This window comes from Dryobates pubescens, chromosome 40 (assembly GCF_014839835.1).
Source record: "Dryobates pubescens isolate bDryPub1 chromosome 40, bDryPub1.pri, whole genome shotgun sequence".
In the NCBI taxonomy this organism is placed as follows: Eukaryota; Metazoa; Chordata; class Aves; order Piciformes; family Picidae; genus Dryobates; species Dryobates pubescens.
Genome location: NC_071651.1, coordinates 52,658 through 70,335, shown reverse-complemented (window position 1 = coordinate 70,335; position 17,678 = coordinate 52,658). Strand labels below are relative to the sequence as shown.

Genomic DNA, 17,678 nt, shown 5'->3' with positions numbered 1-17,678 from the left:
AGGGGAGGAAGACAATTGTCATGTGGGGGGTGGGGGTGGGGCAAGGGGACCACCGCCCAGGGCGGGGTGGGAGCAGCCCAGAACGGGGCTGACCCCCAGGGTTAGGCACGGGGTGGGGTGACAAAGTGAGACCCTCTGCCACCTCCCCCTGGGGTGGGGGTCTCTGGAGCCCCGATTTGGGGAGGGGGGAGGGGGTCCTTTACCATGGGGCCCTGCATGACTCCCATCTGGGCCCCTCCTGCCTTCTCGTCGAAGCCCCCTGCCATCTGCGCTGCGAAGTTCTGCGGGGGGGGGAGGGGGAGGGGGATGCAGTGAGCACCCCCAAACCCCTCCTTATTCCACATCCCACCCCCACCCGCGCACCCCGACCCCTCCCCACTCACCCCGCCCAGCCCGGGGGGGCCGGGAGGTCCGGGGGGTCCGGGGGGTCCTGGGTTCCCAGGGGTTCCAGGTTCTCCATCCCTGCCTCGGGGGCCAGGAGCTCCCTTTTGGAGAGGGGAGGAGGGAAGAAAAAGGTCGGGGGGGGTCCTCTTCAGCACCCCAGCGGTGCTGGGAGGGGGTCTTGGCTGGGGGGGGGGTCGCACAGCCTCACCTTCTCCCCCTTCTCGCCGCGGTCCCCTCTCTGTCCCTGTTCACCTGCAGGACCCTGGGAGAGGAGGAAGGGGGGAGGGAAAAAAAGGGGGGGGGGGAGGGTAAAAATAGGGGGGAAGGGCGTGAAAAGAAGGGGGGAGGGGTTAACCTCTCACCTGTATTTACCCCCCCCCCAACCCCCCTCTCCCCTCCCCCAAATATTCCAACAATTCCCCCCCACCCCCCGCCCCCGGAGCCGGTTCCCACCTGGGGTCCTGGAGGCCCTCGGGGTCCTACAACCTGTGAGGGAGAAGGAAAAAGGGAGTGGGGGGAGGGAAAGTGAGATAGGTGCAGGTGGTGGTGGTGGTGGGAGACCCCTCCCCACACAAAGAAACCCTCCCCCCCCAAAAGCCTGGACCCCCACTCCCCCCCCCCCACTTACATCTTTAATGTCTCCAGGTTCACCTTTTTGTCCCTGCAAGGCAAAAGCTGGGGTGAGCCAAGGGGGGGTGGGGGGCACCCCCAACCCAGACACCCCCAACCCAGACACCCCCCAGATTCCCCACCCCGGGGGCAAATCCTTCCCTCCCCTCACCCCCCCCCCCGCCAAGAGGTAACAACCCCCCAGGAGGTCACAAACCCCTCCAGAAGACCTCCCCCCACACAAGGTCCCCCAGGGGTCCCACTTCGGGCCCCCCCCGCCTCGAAGGGAGGGGGCCCCAAGAACAATGCTTTTTTTCGGGGGGGGTCCCAGGCTCACCTTGGGGCCAGGTTTTCCTATTTGGGGTGAAAAAGAGAGAAATCAGCATTAGAGGAGGGGGGAGGAAGACACAGACAGGAGGTGACCCCAAACCCAGTTGGGGGTGGGGGGGAATGTCCTGGGGGGGTTGGGAGGACAAATTGGGGGGGGAGAAGTTTGGGGGGGGGGGCAAAGCAGGGGTCAGCACTGGGGGGGGAGGGGCAGAGAGGAGGAAGCTGAGGGGCAGCTCAACCCTTCACACCCCACCCCCACCCCCACGTCTTTCCTTTGGGGGGGGGGGCAGGAAAGGGTTAAAAAGGCAACCTGGGGGGGGGGGTGGGTGTGTGGGAATTTCCCTCCCCCCTCCCCTCAAGGCTTTTCCAGCATTCCAGGTGAGTTATCCCAGTTTGGGGACTGGGACTTCTTTGGGGGGGTGGGGGGTGTGTGCCCCCCCTCCCCCCTTCCTGCACCCCAAATCCAACAACTTTTAGCCTCCACATTTGGGGTAAAACGTTGGGATTTCCGCCCCCCCTCTACCCCCCTACTTTGGGATCAGATTTGGGGGGTTTGGGGTTTCGGTTTTGGCCTCCAAGTTGCTTTTTTTCCCTGGGAGATCCTTCCTGGGAGCCCAGGAAACCCAAATCCAACCCAAATCCCTCGAAACCACCCCAAAACCCTTCGGGATCCTGCGGCCAGCTCCCGTTTGGGGCTAAAAAGATGAATTTCCCCCACCTGGGAATCATTTTTTTAGCTCCCAAATTGCCTTTTCCTGGGATGCTGCTCCCGGATCGGAGTCCCAGGGAGCCCCAACCCAGCGAATTTCCACCCAAACCCCTTCCAGCCTTTGCAGCCAGCTCCAATTTAGGGCTAAAAAATCCCTTTTCCATCCCGACTCGAGGATCCGGGCTGGGATTTTTAGCTCCTAAATTGCCCTCTCCCAGCCTCTTCCCCATGGATGCAGCTTCTCCCCCGAGCCCCCTCCCCGGGGGAGCCTCATCCATGGGCGGTTCGATTATTTGTTAACTGCTAATTAACGAGGAGGAGGAGGAGGAGGAAGGCGAATAAAGGCATGCCAACCGCTGGGCTGGTCAGTGGGGCAAATGGGGCAGCACTCTCCGAAGGGGATCTCGGGGCTGGGGCAGTCCCGCAGCTCCTCGCAGATGATCTCGTCGCACAGGACGGTCCCCGTGTCGCAGACGCAGATGCGGCAGGGCTCCGGCTTCCAAACGTCCTTGTCGCGATAGCTCTGCCCGTCCTGCAGGCAGCTGCCGGCCTCGGCTGCTGGGGGTGGGGGGGTGGGGAAGGCGGGAAGCGAGCGGGGAGGGGGGGGGGGGGGGGGCAAAAGGTGGCGGGGGGTCAAGCCCAGCCCCTTTTGCAGCGAGGGAGGTGGCAAGCTGCAAGCGGCCCTAGGATGCCACCCGCCCTGCCAGCAGGAGGAGGGGGGTGGCGCTTGGGGGCTCCCCCTGGCTTGGGGGCACCTGGGGGCTCCTTGTCGCGATAGCTCTGCCTGTGCTCCCGGCAGCTGCCGGCCTCGGCTGGTGGGGGGGGAAGCAAGCGCGGGGGGGAGGGCAAAAGGTGGCAGGGGGTCAAGCCCAGCCCCTTTTGTAGCGAGGGAGCTGGCAAGCTGCAAGCGGCCGTAGGGAGGCACTCGGGGGCTCCCCCCGGCATGGAGGCACTCGGGGGCTCCCCCTCGCTCGGTGGCACTCAGGGTCTCCCCCAGGCTTGGTGGCACTCAGGGTCGTTGTCCCCTCCCTGGCGTGGTGGCACTTGGGGTCTCCCTGGATTGGTGGTGCTTTGGGTCCCCCCAAATCTTAGTGGCACTCAGGGGGCTGGTGGCATTAGGGGTCCCCCTGAATCCTGGTGGCACTCAGGGTCAGTGTCCCTCCCTGGCTTGGTGGCACTTGGGGTCTCCAAACCTGGGGTCCCCTTGGGTCCCAGCCCAGGCTTGGTGGCACTCAGGGTCTCCCCCAGGCTTGGTGGCACTCAGGGTCGTTGTCCCCTCTCTGGTCCCAGTGGCACCTGGGGGTCTGTCCCTTGTTTGGTGGCACCCAGGATGCCTCCCTGGCTCGGTGGCACTTGGGGTGCCCCCAGCTTGGTGGCACTTGGTGCACCTCTGCTGGGGGCTGGGCAGTGTCCCCAGGGTCTTGAGGCAGGGGGCACCAATGTCCCCAAGCTGCCCCCCTGTGTCCCCCTAAGGTGCCCCTGGGTCCCTGGGTCGTGTCCCAGTGTCCCCAGGATGTGGCCCAATGTCCCCAGAGCTGCCCTGCGGTCCCCAGGACACACCCTGAGGTGTCCCCAGAGGTGTCCCCAGGGTCCTGGCCAGCGTCCCAGTGTCCCCAAGGGGCACACCAGGGTCTGGAGGTACCTCAGGACCCCCGGAGTCTGTCCCCAGTGTCCCCAGGAGGTGACCCCATGTGGCCAGGAAGTGTCCTGGGTGTCCCCATGCTGCACCTCAGCACCCCAAGAGCTGTCCCCAGTGTCCCTGGGCTGTGCCCTGGTGTCCCCAAGGGACCTTGGGATGTGCTGTGGCGCCCCCAGGAGGTGGACCCAGGGATGTGACCCAGGGTCCCCAGGGGAGTCTTTGGTGTCCCCAAAGTCCCTGGGACGATCCCTGAGCGTCTCCAGGCTCCCCAGGCTGTCCCCCAGGGTCCCCAGGCTGTCCCCCAGGCTCCCCAGGCTGTCCCCCAGGCTCCCCAGGTTGTCTCTCAGTCTCCCCAGGCTGTCCCCCAGGCTCCCCAGGCTGTCCCCCAGGTTGTCCCCCAGGGTCCCCAGGCTGTCCCCCAGGCTCCCCAGGTTGTCTCTCAGTCTCCCCAGGCTGTCCCCCAGGCTGTCCCCCAGGCTCCCCAGGCTGTCCCCCAGGCTCCCCAGGCTGTCCCCCAGGCTGTCCCCCAGGGTCCCCAGGCTGTCCCCCAGGTTGTCCCCCAGGCTCCCCAGGCTGTCCCCCAGGCTGTCCCCCAGGCTCCCCGGAGCAGTGCCAGGGATGTGCCTCAGCACCCTCAGGATGGACCCCGGGGGCTGGACCTCTGTGTCCCCAAGTGGAGCCCTGGGCTGTCCCCTGGTGTCCTCAGGCTGTCCCCCAGCAGCACCTCAGTGTCCCCAGCTGTGTCCCCTGCCCCAGTCCCCTCCTGCACTCCAGCTGCCCCCCACTGTCCCCACACTGCATCCTGCTGTCCCCAGGCTGCACCCCATGGCCCCCCTCCCTGTCCCCCATCTCAGGCTGTCCCCTCCCTGCCCTTGCACTGTCCCAGGCTGTCCCCCAGTGTCCCAAACTGTCCCCCCAACACTATCCTTAAGCCTTCTCCACCCACCCCACCCCCCTCTGCCCCCCAATGTCCCCCAATGTCCCCACACTGCCCCTCCATGGCCTCAGACTGCCCTCTGATGTCTCCACACTGTCCCCAAGCTCTCCCCCAGTGTCCCCAGGCTGTCCCCCACACCCCAGGCTGCTTCTCCCACGACCCTTCAGCTTCGCCCCTCCATCCCACGCTGTCCCCTGGAGCCCCCACGCTGTCCCCCAGTGTCCCACACTGTCCCCCACTCTCCTTATGCTGTCCCCCAGTGTCCCCCCCCATTCCAGGCTGCCCCCCACTACCCTTAAACTTTCCTCCATCCCACGCTGTCCCCCGATGTCCCCACACCGTCCCCCCGCCGTCCTCGTCCCCCCCTCCCGGACCCCCAAATCCCCCTCCAGATCTCTTCCTTTTTTGGGGAGCTGTCTACAGGGCTGGGGGGGAGGGGGCGAGCTGCAGCTATCCCCAGGTGGGGTTTAGGGGGTCGGGGGGGGCGGGGTGTCTCAGACTCACGGATGTCGCGGTCCTGCGCGGCGACAGCGACCAGCAGGAGGGTGGCAGCGAGGGCGGCAGCGGCGCGGAGAGGGCTGCGGGAGGGCATCGCGGCTCGGCCCCCCTCACCCTGCCCGGCCGGAGCGGTGCCCGCAGCGCCCCGCAGCCGACTATTTGTCCCGCTGCCGGCCCCCCCCCTCCTCCCCGTGCCCTGTAACCCGAGCCGGGACAGCCCCAGACCCCCCCTCCTGCCCCCCACCCCAACCTCCCCCTTTCCACCTCCTCAACCAACCTCCACCTCCTCCCCCTCCCCTCCTCGCATCCCGAGCCCAGTCCCTCCCTCCCGCCCCCCCCAGCCCCATCCCTGTAGCCCAGCGCCCTCCCTCCCCCGGGAGGGTTGGAGGAGGGGGGAGGAGGAAGGGAAAAGTTTGGGGGAGACGCACAACAGAGTCAGTAAGATCGACCCCCCCCAAAAATAGAGCTTCCAGAACCCCCTCCCCACAAAGAGATTCAGCAGCCGCCAAGCACCCCCCAGCTTCAACAGCCCGCCCCCCCCCGCCGCAACAGGCTCACAGCCCCCCTCAAAGGCTCAACGGATTCTGCCCCCCCCCCCCCGAGAGACTCACAGTCCCTCCCCCCCCAGACTCGGCTGCCCCCCAAGAGCCCCCTCCCAAGCAGACTTAAGTCCCCCCCGGGGTTGAGAAGATCGAGGGACGAGATCGCTCTCCCCCTCCCCCCAGTACTGGGGGTCTTGGGATGTGAGACACTCCCCCCCCATCCCATGAGATCCCCCCCCGCCATCCTGGGGGGCTCAGAAAGTGAGACCCCCCCGCTCCTGAGGGTCTCGGGGGAAAAGGGGAAGGGGGGAGTAAGACTTCACCCTCCCCCCGCCCAATTTCCTTCACATCCGAGGAGTCCTGGGAAGACCGAGACCCTCCCCCCGTCCCCCGCCCCCCCATCCCATCCCGGGGGTCCTAAGGGGCTAAGACCCTCCCCCCCCCCTCCCCATCCCTCCACATCCAAGGGGGCCTGGGGGTTCTGAGCCCCTCCCACCCCATCCCGAGGCTCACAAGGACCTGGGGGACCCCCCAAGTCCCATCTGGGGGTCCCAAGGGGCTGAGACCCCCCTCAAATCCTACCCATCCAGGGGGGCCTGGGGAGGCTGAGACCCCCCCCCCCCATCCCAGCATTGCTCCCCCAACATTCCTCCACCTTGGGACCATGACCCCCCCGAAAAAAATTTGGGGTGCAAGGGTGGAGGAGCGGCAGCAGGACCCAGCTTGACCCCTCCTCATTCAACCCCCCTGCCCCCCCCACCCTAGGGAAGGGGTTCAGGAGGTGGGGGGTGGGTCCCAGCCCCCACAAACAGTCCGGGGGGGACGACACAGTGTTGTGGTTATTTTGGGGGGGTGTCACACATTACACAGCCCAGGGCTGAGCTCCCAGTAAGGGGGGTGGGGGGGTGCAGAACTGGGGGTGCTCCCTCCCCCAACCTGGGTGCCCCCCAGGGCGACATCTGGGGGTCTGGTGGGGATGGGGAGGGGCAACCCCAGCCCGGGTGACCCCCCCCCCCCCAAATTGGGAGGGGATGGGGATGGGCGGGGGGGGAGGAGGGGAAGGATTTGTTTGTCCTGGGGTTTAAAAAGGCTTTGGGGTTCCCCTCCCCAACCCCCAGCAGGCCCTGCTGGCCCCCCCCCAGCATCCCCCATCCCCAGAGGGTCCCCAATAAGGGGGTCATGGGCAGGGGGGGCTGGGAGATGCCCTCCTGGCTGGGAAGAGATGGGATGGGGAAGGATGGAGCCGAGGAGGGATGGGATCAGGTTGGGATGGAGCTGGGCAGGATGGGATCAGGCTGGGATGGAGCTGAGGAGGGAAGGATTCAAGTCAGGATGGAGGCTGGGAAGGGATGGGATCAGGGTTAGGATGGATTTAGGGAAGGACAGAGATGGAAGAAGGGAGGGAGGGAGAGATGGGGAGAGGGAAGGAGGGATAAAGGGGTGGATGGAGGGAGGGATGGAGGGAGGGAGGGAACACAGGCCGGGATGGACCTGGGGAAGGCTGGAGCTGCGGGCAGCCGGCACTGGAGGGTCACAGGCAGCCATCAGTGGCCCAGCCCCACCTCTGCCTCTCTGCTGTTTCCAACCCCCCCCCAGATCCTCCTTATTGCTCCCCAGCCTCTCTCCAGCCTCCCAGATCCCCCCAGATCCTCCCCATTCCGCCCAGATCCTCCTCATTCCCTCCATTCTCCCTCTCCACCCCCCCAGACCTTCCCATTCCTTCCCAAATCCTCTCCAATCCCCCCAGAACCTCTCCAAACGCCCCCCCAGATCCTTGCATTCCCCTCCAGACCCTCTCCACAACCCCCTCCAGATTTTCCCCCTTCCAAGCCCCCTCCCCAGATCTTCCTCTCTGCACCCCCCGCCCCCCAAGCCCTTCCCATTCCCCTCCAGATCCTCTCCAACCCCCCTCGCCCCCCCCCCCCCCCCCCAGTTCCTCCCATTCCCCCTCCTGGAGCCCCCCCAGGGACCCTGGGTGGACAAAGCCCTGAGTGTTAGCAGCGCAGCCGCGGGGCACCGCCGGCCCCAGCCAAAAACAACTCCCGGGGCTGGGGCTGGCAGGAGCTGCAGCACTGCCTGACCCTCCCCCCCCCAAAAAGGTTCAAATGGAGCCCCCCCAAATCTACTTTGCACCTCTCTTCCCCCCCCACAAATACCCCCCCCCCCCGCGCTCCCCCTGTTCGTTGCTCTCCAGGAGCAGCTCCGTGCCTCAGTTTCCCCAGGTCGAGGGGAAAGGTTCTGCTGGGTCATTTTGGGGGGGGTCGCAAGGATTTTGGGGGCTGGGGGGGTGTCCGGGGCGGGGGGCAGAGCAGGTGGAGGAGGCTGTGCAGAAGCCTTTTGGCCGCGGCTGGCTCTGGCTGGGGCTGAGCCCCGGGAGCAGGGCCAGGGGCTGGCTCCGGGCGCAGCTTTCCGCTGGAGGAGGAGGTTGGAATAAATAAGGAGGCGATGGATGTCCCCCCCCGACCCCCCCCCCTTCCCCGCTTCTTTTTCCTGGGGAGGGGGGTGTCACCACCCTCACCCTCAGCTCCCCAGCATGGCAGACCCCATGGGGGAGGGGGATGGATGGAGGACCTCAACCTTCCCCTCCCCAATTTGGGGGACACAATGCCGGGGGGGGGGGCACCTTTCTGAGGGTCTTTAAACCCCCCCCAAAAAGGGTCTGGGGTCCCAGTTCCCACCAGTAGCCACTGGAGCTCCTGGCACCCGGGGGGGGGGGGGGGGGCGTTCAAGGTGGGATGAAAAGGAAGTTTTTTGAGCCCAAATCCTCCTCGTCAGGCACTGACCCCCCCAAAAAATCCTTAATTTGGGGTTTTTGAGTGTCCCCCCCGGGCAGGGCTGTCCCCCAGCGCCAGCCTGGAGCCCCCAGTCCCAGGCTCTGGAAAGGCGATCAGGGACCGGCAGGAACCTTCCAAGGCAGCTCAGGAATTCGCTGCGGAGGGAGTGGAAGGAATGAGAGAGGCTTAACTCTGCCTGCCCCGGGGGCCGCCGCCGGCACCACCTGCGGCGGCAGCAGCAGCCACCTTCATCATCCTCCTCCTCAGTCACCACCTTCACCATCATCATCCTCCTCCTCAGTCACCACCTTCACCATCATCATCCTCCTCCTCAGTCACCACCTTCACCATCATCATCCTCCTCCTCAGTCACCACCTTCACCATCATCATCCTCCTCCTCCTCAGTCACCACCTTCACCATCATCATCCTCCTCCTCAGTCACCACCTTCACCATCATCATCCTCCTCCTCCTCAGTCACCACCTTCACCATCATCATCATCCTCCTCCTCAGTCACCACCTTCACCATCATCATCATCCTCCTCCTCAGTCACCACCTTCACCATCACCATCCTCCTCCTCAGTCACCACCTTCACCATCATCATCCTCCTCCTCAGTCACCACCTTCACCATCATCATCCTCCTCCTCAGTCACCACCTTCACCATCATCATCCTCCTCCTCAGTCACCACCTTCACCATCATCATCCTCCTCCTCAGTCACCACCTTCACCATCATCATCATCCTCAGTCACCACCTTCACCATCATCATCATCATCCTTAGTCACCACTTTCATCATCCTCCTCCTCAGTCACCACCTTCACCATCATCATCCTCAGTCACCATCATTGTCATCATTATCATCATCAGTCACCTTCATCACCACCACCGTCATCATCATCACCACCATCATCATATCAGTTGCCTTCATCATCATCATGTCACCACCTTCTTCTTCTTCATCATCATCATGATGATGTCACCACCTTCATCATCATTATTGTCATCATCATCTTCACCATCATCATACACCATCATCATCACCATCATCAATTATCACCTTCATCATCACCAGTCACCTTCTTCATCCTCAGTCACCGTTGTCATCACCATTATCAGTCACCTTCATCATCATCATCATCACCTTTGTCACTTTCATCATCTTCATCACCAGCACCATTGGCACCACCATCACCATCTTCATCACCACCATCATCTTCACCACCCTCACCTTCACACCACCTTCACCTCCACCACCCCCAGGGTGCTGCCCAGCCTGGGACGGCCCTGCCCTGCTGCTGCCCCCCATGAGGGTTGTCCCCACCCTGGGGCCATGGCCACCCCCGGCTGCTGGATGCTGGTTGGCACCACCCTGGTGTTCACCAGGAGGTTCTGCCCAGCCTGGTGCCACCAGCCAAGAGGTTGGCCCCACCTCGGTGCCACCACTCAGGGGGGGCTGTCCCTCCCCTGGTGCCACCCCCCATCCCCACCTCGGTGCCACCACTCAGAGGGGGGCTGTCCCTCCCCTGGTGCCACCCCCCATCCCCACCTCGGTGCCACCACTCAGAGGGGGGCTGTTCCTCCCCTGGTGCCACCCCCCCGGTGCCACCATCCATCCCCACCTCGATGCCACCCCCCTGATGCCACCCCCCTGATGCCACCCTCCATCCCCACCCCATCTGGGACCAAACTCCTTCCATATGAGCAAAGTCTCTTCCCTCCTGGAACCTTCTTCCCCCCCCCTGACCCTCCCCCTTGGAGCCCTCCCCACAGCCACTTCCCCCCCCCGGGAAAGCCTCAAACCAATTTCGGTTTTGATCCCAAACTTGAGGGGGGCTCAAAACCACCTGGGGAGGGGAGAGGGAGCTTCAGATGGGAGGTCACCATTTGACCCCAGTTTGGTCCCATTTGACCCCAGTTTGGTCCCATTTGGCCTCATTTTGACTCACTTGGGCCTGGTTTCAGCCAATTCTGCCCCACTTAAGCCTAGCTTGGCCCTATTATGACCTACTTTGGCCCCACTCTGCCCCATTTCAGCCCGACTTTGCCTCCTTTTGGCCTGGTTTAACCCCATTGTGCCCCACTTAGACCTAGTTTGGCCCATTTAAGCCTGGCTTGTCCCCATTTTTGTCCTATTTCAGTCCCACTTACCCCATTTCAGCCTAGTCTGGACCCATTTTGCCTTAGTTTGGAGCCATTTTGCCCCATTTTGGCCTTGTTTTGTCTCACTTCAGCCCTAGTTTGCCTCATTCCACCCTAGTTTGGCCCCATTTGGCCCCAGTTCATCCCTATTCTGGCCCATTATGGCCTCATTTCAGCCTACTTTGGACCCATTTTGCCCCATTTCAGCCTCATTTGGTCCTCTTCAGTCCCATTCTGCCCTACTTTGACCCCATTTTAGTCCCATTCTGGCCCCATTTTTGTCCCATTTCAGCCTCCTTTGGACCCATTTTGCCCCATTTCAGCCTACTTTGGTCCTACTTATCCACTTTTGACCCCTGTTTGGCCCCATTTTGGCCCCCTGCAGCCCCATCTCAGCCTAGTTTGGTCTTAGTCCCATTCCACCCTAGCTTGTCCCTGTCTGACCCCACTCCAACCCCGTTCTGGACACTTCTGGCCCCATTTCAGCTCCACTCCAGCCCACCCTGGCCCCACTTTGCCCTTTTTGTCCCATTTCAGCCCCATTTTGCCTTTGTTTCCCTCAACTTTTGCACCATTTAAGCCCAGTGTTTTCCCCACTCTTTCCCTTCCCCCATTTCCTTCCCTTTCCCCTCTCCTTTCCCCCCTTTTCCCCTCTTATTTCCCCCTTTTCCCCCTCATTCCCTTCCTTTTCCCCCATCCCCCCCCCCCTTTCCCCCCATTTCTTTCTTCCCCCCATTTTTTCCCATTTATGCCTTTTTTCACCCCATTCCCCCCCCCCCCCATTTCTGGGAGCTCTCCCAACACCTCCTCAACCCCCTCAAAACAGAGCCACTTCCCCCCCCCCCCGCAGCCCCAGCCCTCCCCGCCCCCCCGAGACCCCCTTCCCTTCCCCTGTTTGCTTTGCAGCCCCCCCCCCCCCCTTCACATTTTCTCATGAAAAAGAAAGGTTTCAGTCAAAGGAGACCCAAAAAAGGCACTTGGGAGCTGCCAGCTCCCCTCCACCTCAGACCCTCCCCCCCCTCCCCAAATATTTCCCCTGGCCAGCCTGGGATGCTGGGGGGGGGAGGGGGGAGCACAAAAAGGACCTTTATGTCCAACCCCCCCGAGCCTGCGGCCTCCAGAAAAAGGCCAAGTTTGGGTCTTTTCCTCAATCCTTCCATTGAAGTTGCTGTTTTTTACTCTCCCCGGGGGGGGGTGTGTGGGGGGGGAAGGTCTGTGTGCAGTGTGGGGATTTGAACCCCAGGCTGGGTTGAGCCTGGGGGGGGGGGGCACACACTAAACCCCAGCAACTTTCCCTCCCCTGCCCCCCCCAAATGTCTATTTCTGGGTGAATTTAGCCCAAATTAATCATCACTTTTTTTTTGGGGGGGGGGCATTCAGGAAAGAGACCTCCCCCCCCCGCCAGCTCCTATTTTGGGGGCTCCATAAATGCAGCCCTCCCCCTCCCTAAATTCACCCTTCCCCCTCCTGCCCCCCAAGCTGAAGCTTCTTCCTCCCCTCCCCCCCCCCCCCCCAACTCAAAATTGCCTCAAAGCTCAAAAAAAGCTTTTTTCACCCCGAGTTTTTTTGGGGGGGTTTGGTTAACCACGGACAGCCCTCAGGTGCCCCCCCCCCGCTGAAAGGTGAGCAGGGGGGCTGGGGGGGGGGAGGGAGGGAGGAAAAGAAATGGGGGGGAGAGAGTTGGGGGGGAAGGGGGAAAGGGGGCAGGGGGGGAGGGGGGCAGAGGGGAGGGGGGGGAGGGGGCAGAGGATGAATTTTTGTGAGATGATGTCAAAAACTTCTTCATCCTCCTTGGGGCCCCCTGAAACCGGCCCCTTCCTCCCCCTCCTCCTTCTCCTCCTCCTCCTCTTCCTCCTCCTCCTCCTCCTCCTTCTCCTCCTCCTCCTCCTCCTCGTCTTCCTCTTCCTCCTCCTCCTCCTCCTCCTCCTCTTCCTCCTCCTCCTCCTCTTCCTCCCCCTCCTCCTCTTCCTCCTCCTCCTCCTCCTCCTCCTCTTCCTCCTCCTCCTCCTTCTCCTCCTCCTCCACCTCCTCTTCCTCCTCCTCTTCTTCCTCCTCCTCTTCTTCCTCCTCCTCCTCTTCTTCCTCCTCCTCCTCTTCTTCCTCCTCCTCCTCTTCTTCCTCCTCCTCCTCCTCCTCCATTTCCTCCTCCTCCTCCTCTTCCTCCTCCTCTTCCTCCTCCTCTTCCTCCTCCTCTTCCTCCTCCTCTTCCTCCTCCTCCTCCACTTCCTCCTCCTCCTCCTCCTCCTGCTCCTCCTCCTCCTCCTCCTAGTCCTCCTCCTCCTCCTCCTGTTCCTCCTCCTCCTCCTCCTCCTTTTCCTCCTCCTCCTCCTCCTCCTTTTCCTCCTCCTCCTCCTCCTCCTCCTCCTTTTCCTCCTCCTCCTCCTCCTCCTTCTCCTCGTTCTCCTCCTCCTCCTCCCACTTTTTCTCCTCCTCCTTCTCCTTTTCCTCCTCCTCCTCCTCCTCCTCCTCCTCCTCCTTCTCCTTTTCCTCCTCCTCCTCCTCCTCCTTTTCCTCCTCCTCCTCCTCCTTTTCCTCCTCCTCCTCTTCCTCCTCCTCCTCCTCCTACTCCTCCTCCTCCTCCTCCTCCTCCTCCGCCTCCTCCTCCTCCTGGCCTCCTCCTCCTCCTCCTCCTCCTCCTCCTACTCCTCCTCCTCCTTTTCCTCCTCCTCCTCCTCCTCCCTTTCCTCCTCCTCCTCCTCCTCCTTTTCCTCCTCCTCCTCCTCCTCCTCCTTTTCCTCCTCCTCCTCCTCCTCCTTTTCCTCCTCCTCCTTTTCCTCCTCCTCCTGAGACTCTTTGGGGAAGGTAGAGCAGCACAAAGATTCCTTTTGAGCTCCCAGCTGCTTCACCGGGGGACAGAAGGGGTGCGGGGGAGGGGGTGCTGTCTCTGAGGGTGATTTTGGGGTGGGATTAATTTGGGGTGGGGGGTGGGTTCGGCGCTGGGCGGAGGGATTTGCATTCCCCCCCCCCACCCCCCCGGGGGGCTGCAGCGCTGGAGTTTAAAGGTCACTCTAAAAATAGGTCCTGCACACACCCCCCCCCCCCGGCAGCCATTGAAGTTAGCTTTCGAAGGTATTAACACCGACCCCCCCCCAATATTATGGGGACCCTCCCCTCAAAAAGAGAGGTCAAGGGACACCCCCCCCAGCACCACCCTGCCAGGAGCCAGCAGAGAATCCCAAGGCTCCAGAGATGGGAACAGCCTCAGGAGTGGGGGTCCCCAAGACCCCCCCCCCCCACTCATTCCTGGGATGGAAGGAGGGGCAGGGGGTGTTCTGTGCCCCCCCAGACAAAAAGGAGGCAGCAAGCTGCGGGGGCTGGTGCCAGGCTGGGGGCTTGGGGGGGCACTGCCGCTAATGAGCTCTGCGATTACCCCTAATTAATGAGGGCTGGAAAGGAGCCCTGAGACCTTTGGGTGGGGGGAAGGGGGGAGGCTAGGGGAGGATCCATCCTGGACCCCAAAGGATCCAAATCCTTTCATCCCTCAGCCCCAGGGCTCAGGCTGGGATTCCATTCCCATTCCCCCCCTGATCCAGGGAATCGGGGGTGGGGGGGGTAGGGGGGAGAAGTAATCGACTCAGATTCAAACCTTTGGCCAGCAGGGGGAGGGTCGGGGGGAGAGGGATATTTTTGAGCTCCCCCCCAGAAGCCAAAGCCCCAAAGCCACCTCTGTGGGGTGGCACAAAGCCAGGTCCCCAGGCGCCGTCCCGCGGCGGCACAAAGCTGCTCTCTGTGTCCGGAGCCGGGGGGGGGGGAGGGGAGAAAAAAACTCCACTTGGGCAAAAAGTGAAATAAATCAGGGCAAAAACAACCAAAAAAACCCAAAGCCAAACGGCAGAGGCTGCCAGGAGGGTCCCGGGGCTTGAAGGGAGAGCAGGCTCGGATGGGGGGGGGGGGTGCTGAGGGGCGGGGGGTTTAAGGCCGGTGCAGGATGGATCGCGGGAGGCGCAAGGAGGAGCTGCAGGAGGTGGAGATGGAGGGGAGGGGGCGAAGGGCAGTAGCACCAAACCATCCCCCTGAACCCCCCCTGCTGCCAGGTCTCAGGCCTGGCTCTTGCACCCTGGCTGAAGGGGGCTGGGGCTCAGCTGCAGGCAGAGCTCTGTGTGGCTGCAGCCTTCAGCCCTGGGCCCAGCAGTGGTGAAAAGGCAGCAGAAAGGAGACCAGGTCCAGCCAGGCTCTGCAGTCCAGACCTCCACCATCACTGCTGGGGGCACATCTGCCACGGAGAGAAGCTCCTCCAAGGCCAGGATCAGGCTTGGCAGCCCAGGGAGAGGTGGTGCAAGGGGTCAAGGTCCTGGCCCCATCCTCACTTTGCCTCAGGACCCTCCACACTGAGCAGGAAGCCAGAGGTGCTCCATCAAGGTCACCCCAAACACCTCTTGGCTGTGGGCTTTGCTCCCTCCTTGGCTCCACCTGGCCCAGGTCAACACTGGAGGGAAGGACAGAGCAAGAGGAAAGGATGGAGAAAGGTCACTGGGGCAGAAGGGTCCTGAGGGGGGAAAGGTCCCAGAGGTAAAAGGGTCCCTATGGAGGAGGGGTCCCTGGGGTAGAAGGGTCCCCAGGCCAGAAGGCCCCACGAGGGCCAACCTCCCCTGGAGGAGAGGACCCCAGGTTGGTTCCTCCCCACCTCCAGCAGATTCCTGGCTCTGCCGGAGCTCCACCATGCTCCCAGGCAGAAGCAGCTGCCGGGAGCCGCAGCTCCTGGAGCATCCCTCCTGGAGCATCCCTCCCCCTGCCCCCTCCCCCCCCGCAGCACCTGGAGCATCCCTCCGCGACCCCCTCCCCCCCCGCAGCACCTGGAGCATCCCTCCGCGACCCCCTCCCCCTGCAGCACCTGGAGCAGCTCCAGCTGCCCCTGCCCCAGCTCTGCTCCTCCCCTCCACCTCGACACCCACAAGAAACCCTCTCCAGGCCTTTTGGGAAGGAGGGGAGCAGAAGGCTGAGGAGCTGCCAGAGCCCTTGGCGGGGCTGGGGGGAGCCGAGGAGGGGGAGGCCGGCGAGGGGCAGGGAGCCGGCAGCCTGTGGGCAGGGCTGCGAGCCGCAGATGAATGAAGCATTGAGGCCTGGGGGTGGGGGACAGCACCGAAGGTGTTTGCAGAAGCCTGCTGCTGGCTCCAGGAGTGCTCCAGGAGCAGCTCCATGAAGGAGCTCTTTGGAGGGAGAAGGCAGAAAGAAGGAAGGAAGGCAAAAAGGCTTTGCTGATGTCTAGGAATCAGGAGAGGAGGAGGAGAAAGTCAACATGACCTGAAAGAGCCCCAGGCTGGCCGGCAGGGTTGTGATTTATTCCCTGCAGGAGCTGGGAAGGAGGGAAGGGATCAATGCTGAATGCATTCTTGGTGGCCACAGCAGGCTGGGAGCTGGGGAAGGAGGTGGTGCTGGTGCTGGGAGGCTCTTTGAGGGCCTGCAGCAGGCTCAGCTGGGCACAGGCTGCCTTTGACAGAGCCATTTGCAACCTGGGAGCGAGGCAGACAAACCAGGGGCGGCCCTGAGGCTGGGGCTGGGAGGGTGGAAGAGGCTCTCTCAAGCCTGGACTCTGTTTGGAGCAGGCTGCTTCTCATTGCTCTTCTTGGAGCTTCCTGTCCTGGTCCCCTGAGGGGTTTGGGTCACAGAATCCTGGGAGGGGTTGGGTTGGTGTGGTGGGAAAACTGGGGAGGAACTTCTTAGGGTGCCAGGGAGGGACAATGGATCCAGGCTAGAGGAGGGGAGATTCAGATTGGACATTAAAGAGCTCTTGCCCAGGAGGGTGGTGAGACACTGGCCCAGGTTGCCCAAGGGGGAGGTGGAAGCCTCACCCCTGGAGGCTTCACTGCTGACTGCCTCCCAGAATAGGAGATGGTTTTCCTCCTGAAGTCCACCACCTGCACAGGGAGAAGGTGGTCAGAGAGCATCAGGGACTCATCCCCCAGGCCAGGAGACTTCTCCAGGGAGGGAAAGCAGCAAGCTGGTCATAGAATGGCTCAGGCTGGAAGGGACCCAGGAGCCTGCTTGAGCCTTGGAAGGCCACCAGAAGGTCTCTTTGGGAGTCCTCTCCTCAAGCTGCCATCAGCTGGAGCTCCTCTCCTGTGAAGACAGAGAGCTGAGAGATTGAGAGCCTGGGCTGCAGCAGCAGGAGTGTGGCCAGCAGGGCCAGGGAGGGGATTCTGCCCCTCTGCTCCACTCTGCTCACACCACAGCTGCAGCTCTGGAGCCTCTGCTCCAGGAAGGCTCTGGAGGGTGTCCAGAGCAGGGCCAGGAGGAGGAGCAGAGGGCTGGAGCTGCTCTGAGCACAGCCTGAGAGAGGAGAAGGCTCCAGGAGACCTTCTGGTGGCCTCCCAGGGGCTGCAGGGAAGCTGGGGAGGGACTTTGGAGACTGTCAGGGAGGGAGAGGACTGGGAGGGAGGGAGCAGAACTGGAAGTGGGGAGACTCAGAGTGGCTGTGAGGAAGAAGCTCTGCCCCAGGAGGGTGCTGAGAGCCTGGCACAGGCTGCCCAGGGAGGTGCTGGAAGCCTCAGCCCTGAAGGTGGCTGTGAGCAGCCTGCTGTGGGGGGAGGGCTCCCTGCCCAGGGCAGGGGCTTGGAGCTGCCTGAGCCTTGGGGTCCCTTCCAGCCCTGACCCTTCTGGGTTGAACTTGGCAGAGGTTGGGGTTGGAGGAATTCTTCCTGCTGAGGGTGGTGAGAGCCTGGCCCAGGCTCCCCAGAGGAGCTTGGAGCTGCCCCATGGCTGCCCCCAGCCCAGGGCAGGTTTGGTTGGGGGACTCAGGTTGGGATCATCCCTGCTGGCTGCACTGGGAGGGGGCAGCCTGGAAGGTCCCTTCCCAAGCCTCCCTGCTGCTTCCACCTCCCCCAGGAACAAACCCAAAGGAGAAGAGGAGGCCAGAAAAATGATTTTTAATTGCTTGGTTCCCCTCAGAGCTTCACTCTGGAAGTCCAAGATTACAAAAGGTAATAAATGAACTTGGTATAAAACACACGGGGGGGAGGGGGGCAACAACCCAACCTAAGAGGAGAAAGAGGGGGAGGAAGAGGAGGAGGGAAGAGGTTTGGTACAAAACTAGAGGAGGCAAAGCAAAAAACCAACAACCCCAAACCCATAGAAAATCAGCCTGGAAGTACAAAAAGGGAGGAGAGAGGGCAGC

General features: G+C 62.7%; 1 protein-coding gene across 1 annotated transcript; it reads right to left on the bottom strand.

Annotated features, from left to right (window-relative positions):
* Nucleotides 1–101: 101 nt before the first annotated feature.
* On the bottom strand, nucleotides 102–5,278 carry LOC128899096 (collagen alpha-1(II) chain-like). Its single transcript, XM_054177324.1, has 8 exons — nucleotides 5,113–5,278; nucleotides 2,387–2,590; nucleotides 1,331–1,347; nucleotides 1,013–1,045; nucleotides 838–870; nucleotides 593–646; nucleotides 384–485; nucleotides 102–281 (listed from the first exon to the last, which is right to left on the bottom strand). Exons 1-8 carry the CDS (start codon nucleotides 5,198–5,200, stop codon nucleotides 102–104), a joined length of 711 nt encoding a protein of 236 aa, XP_054033299.1. The 5' UTR covers nucleotides 5,201–5,278.
* Nucleotides 5,279–17,678: the final 12,400 nt, after the last annotated feature.

Coding starts and splice junctions, on each gene's coding strand:
- LOC128899096 (XM_054177324.1), bottom strand. CDS start 5,200: ATGCCCTCCCGCAGCCCTCTCCGCGCCGCTGCCGCCCTCGCTGCCACC. Junction 871..1,012: donor AACCTGGAGACATTAAAGAT/GTAAGTGGGGGG, acceptor TCTCCCTCACAG/GTTGTAGGACCCCGAGGGCC. Junction 647..837: donor GAGGGCCTCCAGGACCCCAG/GTGGGAACCGGC, acceptor CTCCTCTCCCAG/GGTCCTGCAGGTGAACAGGG.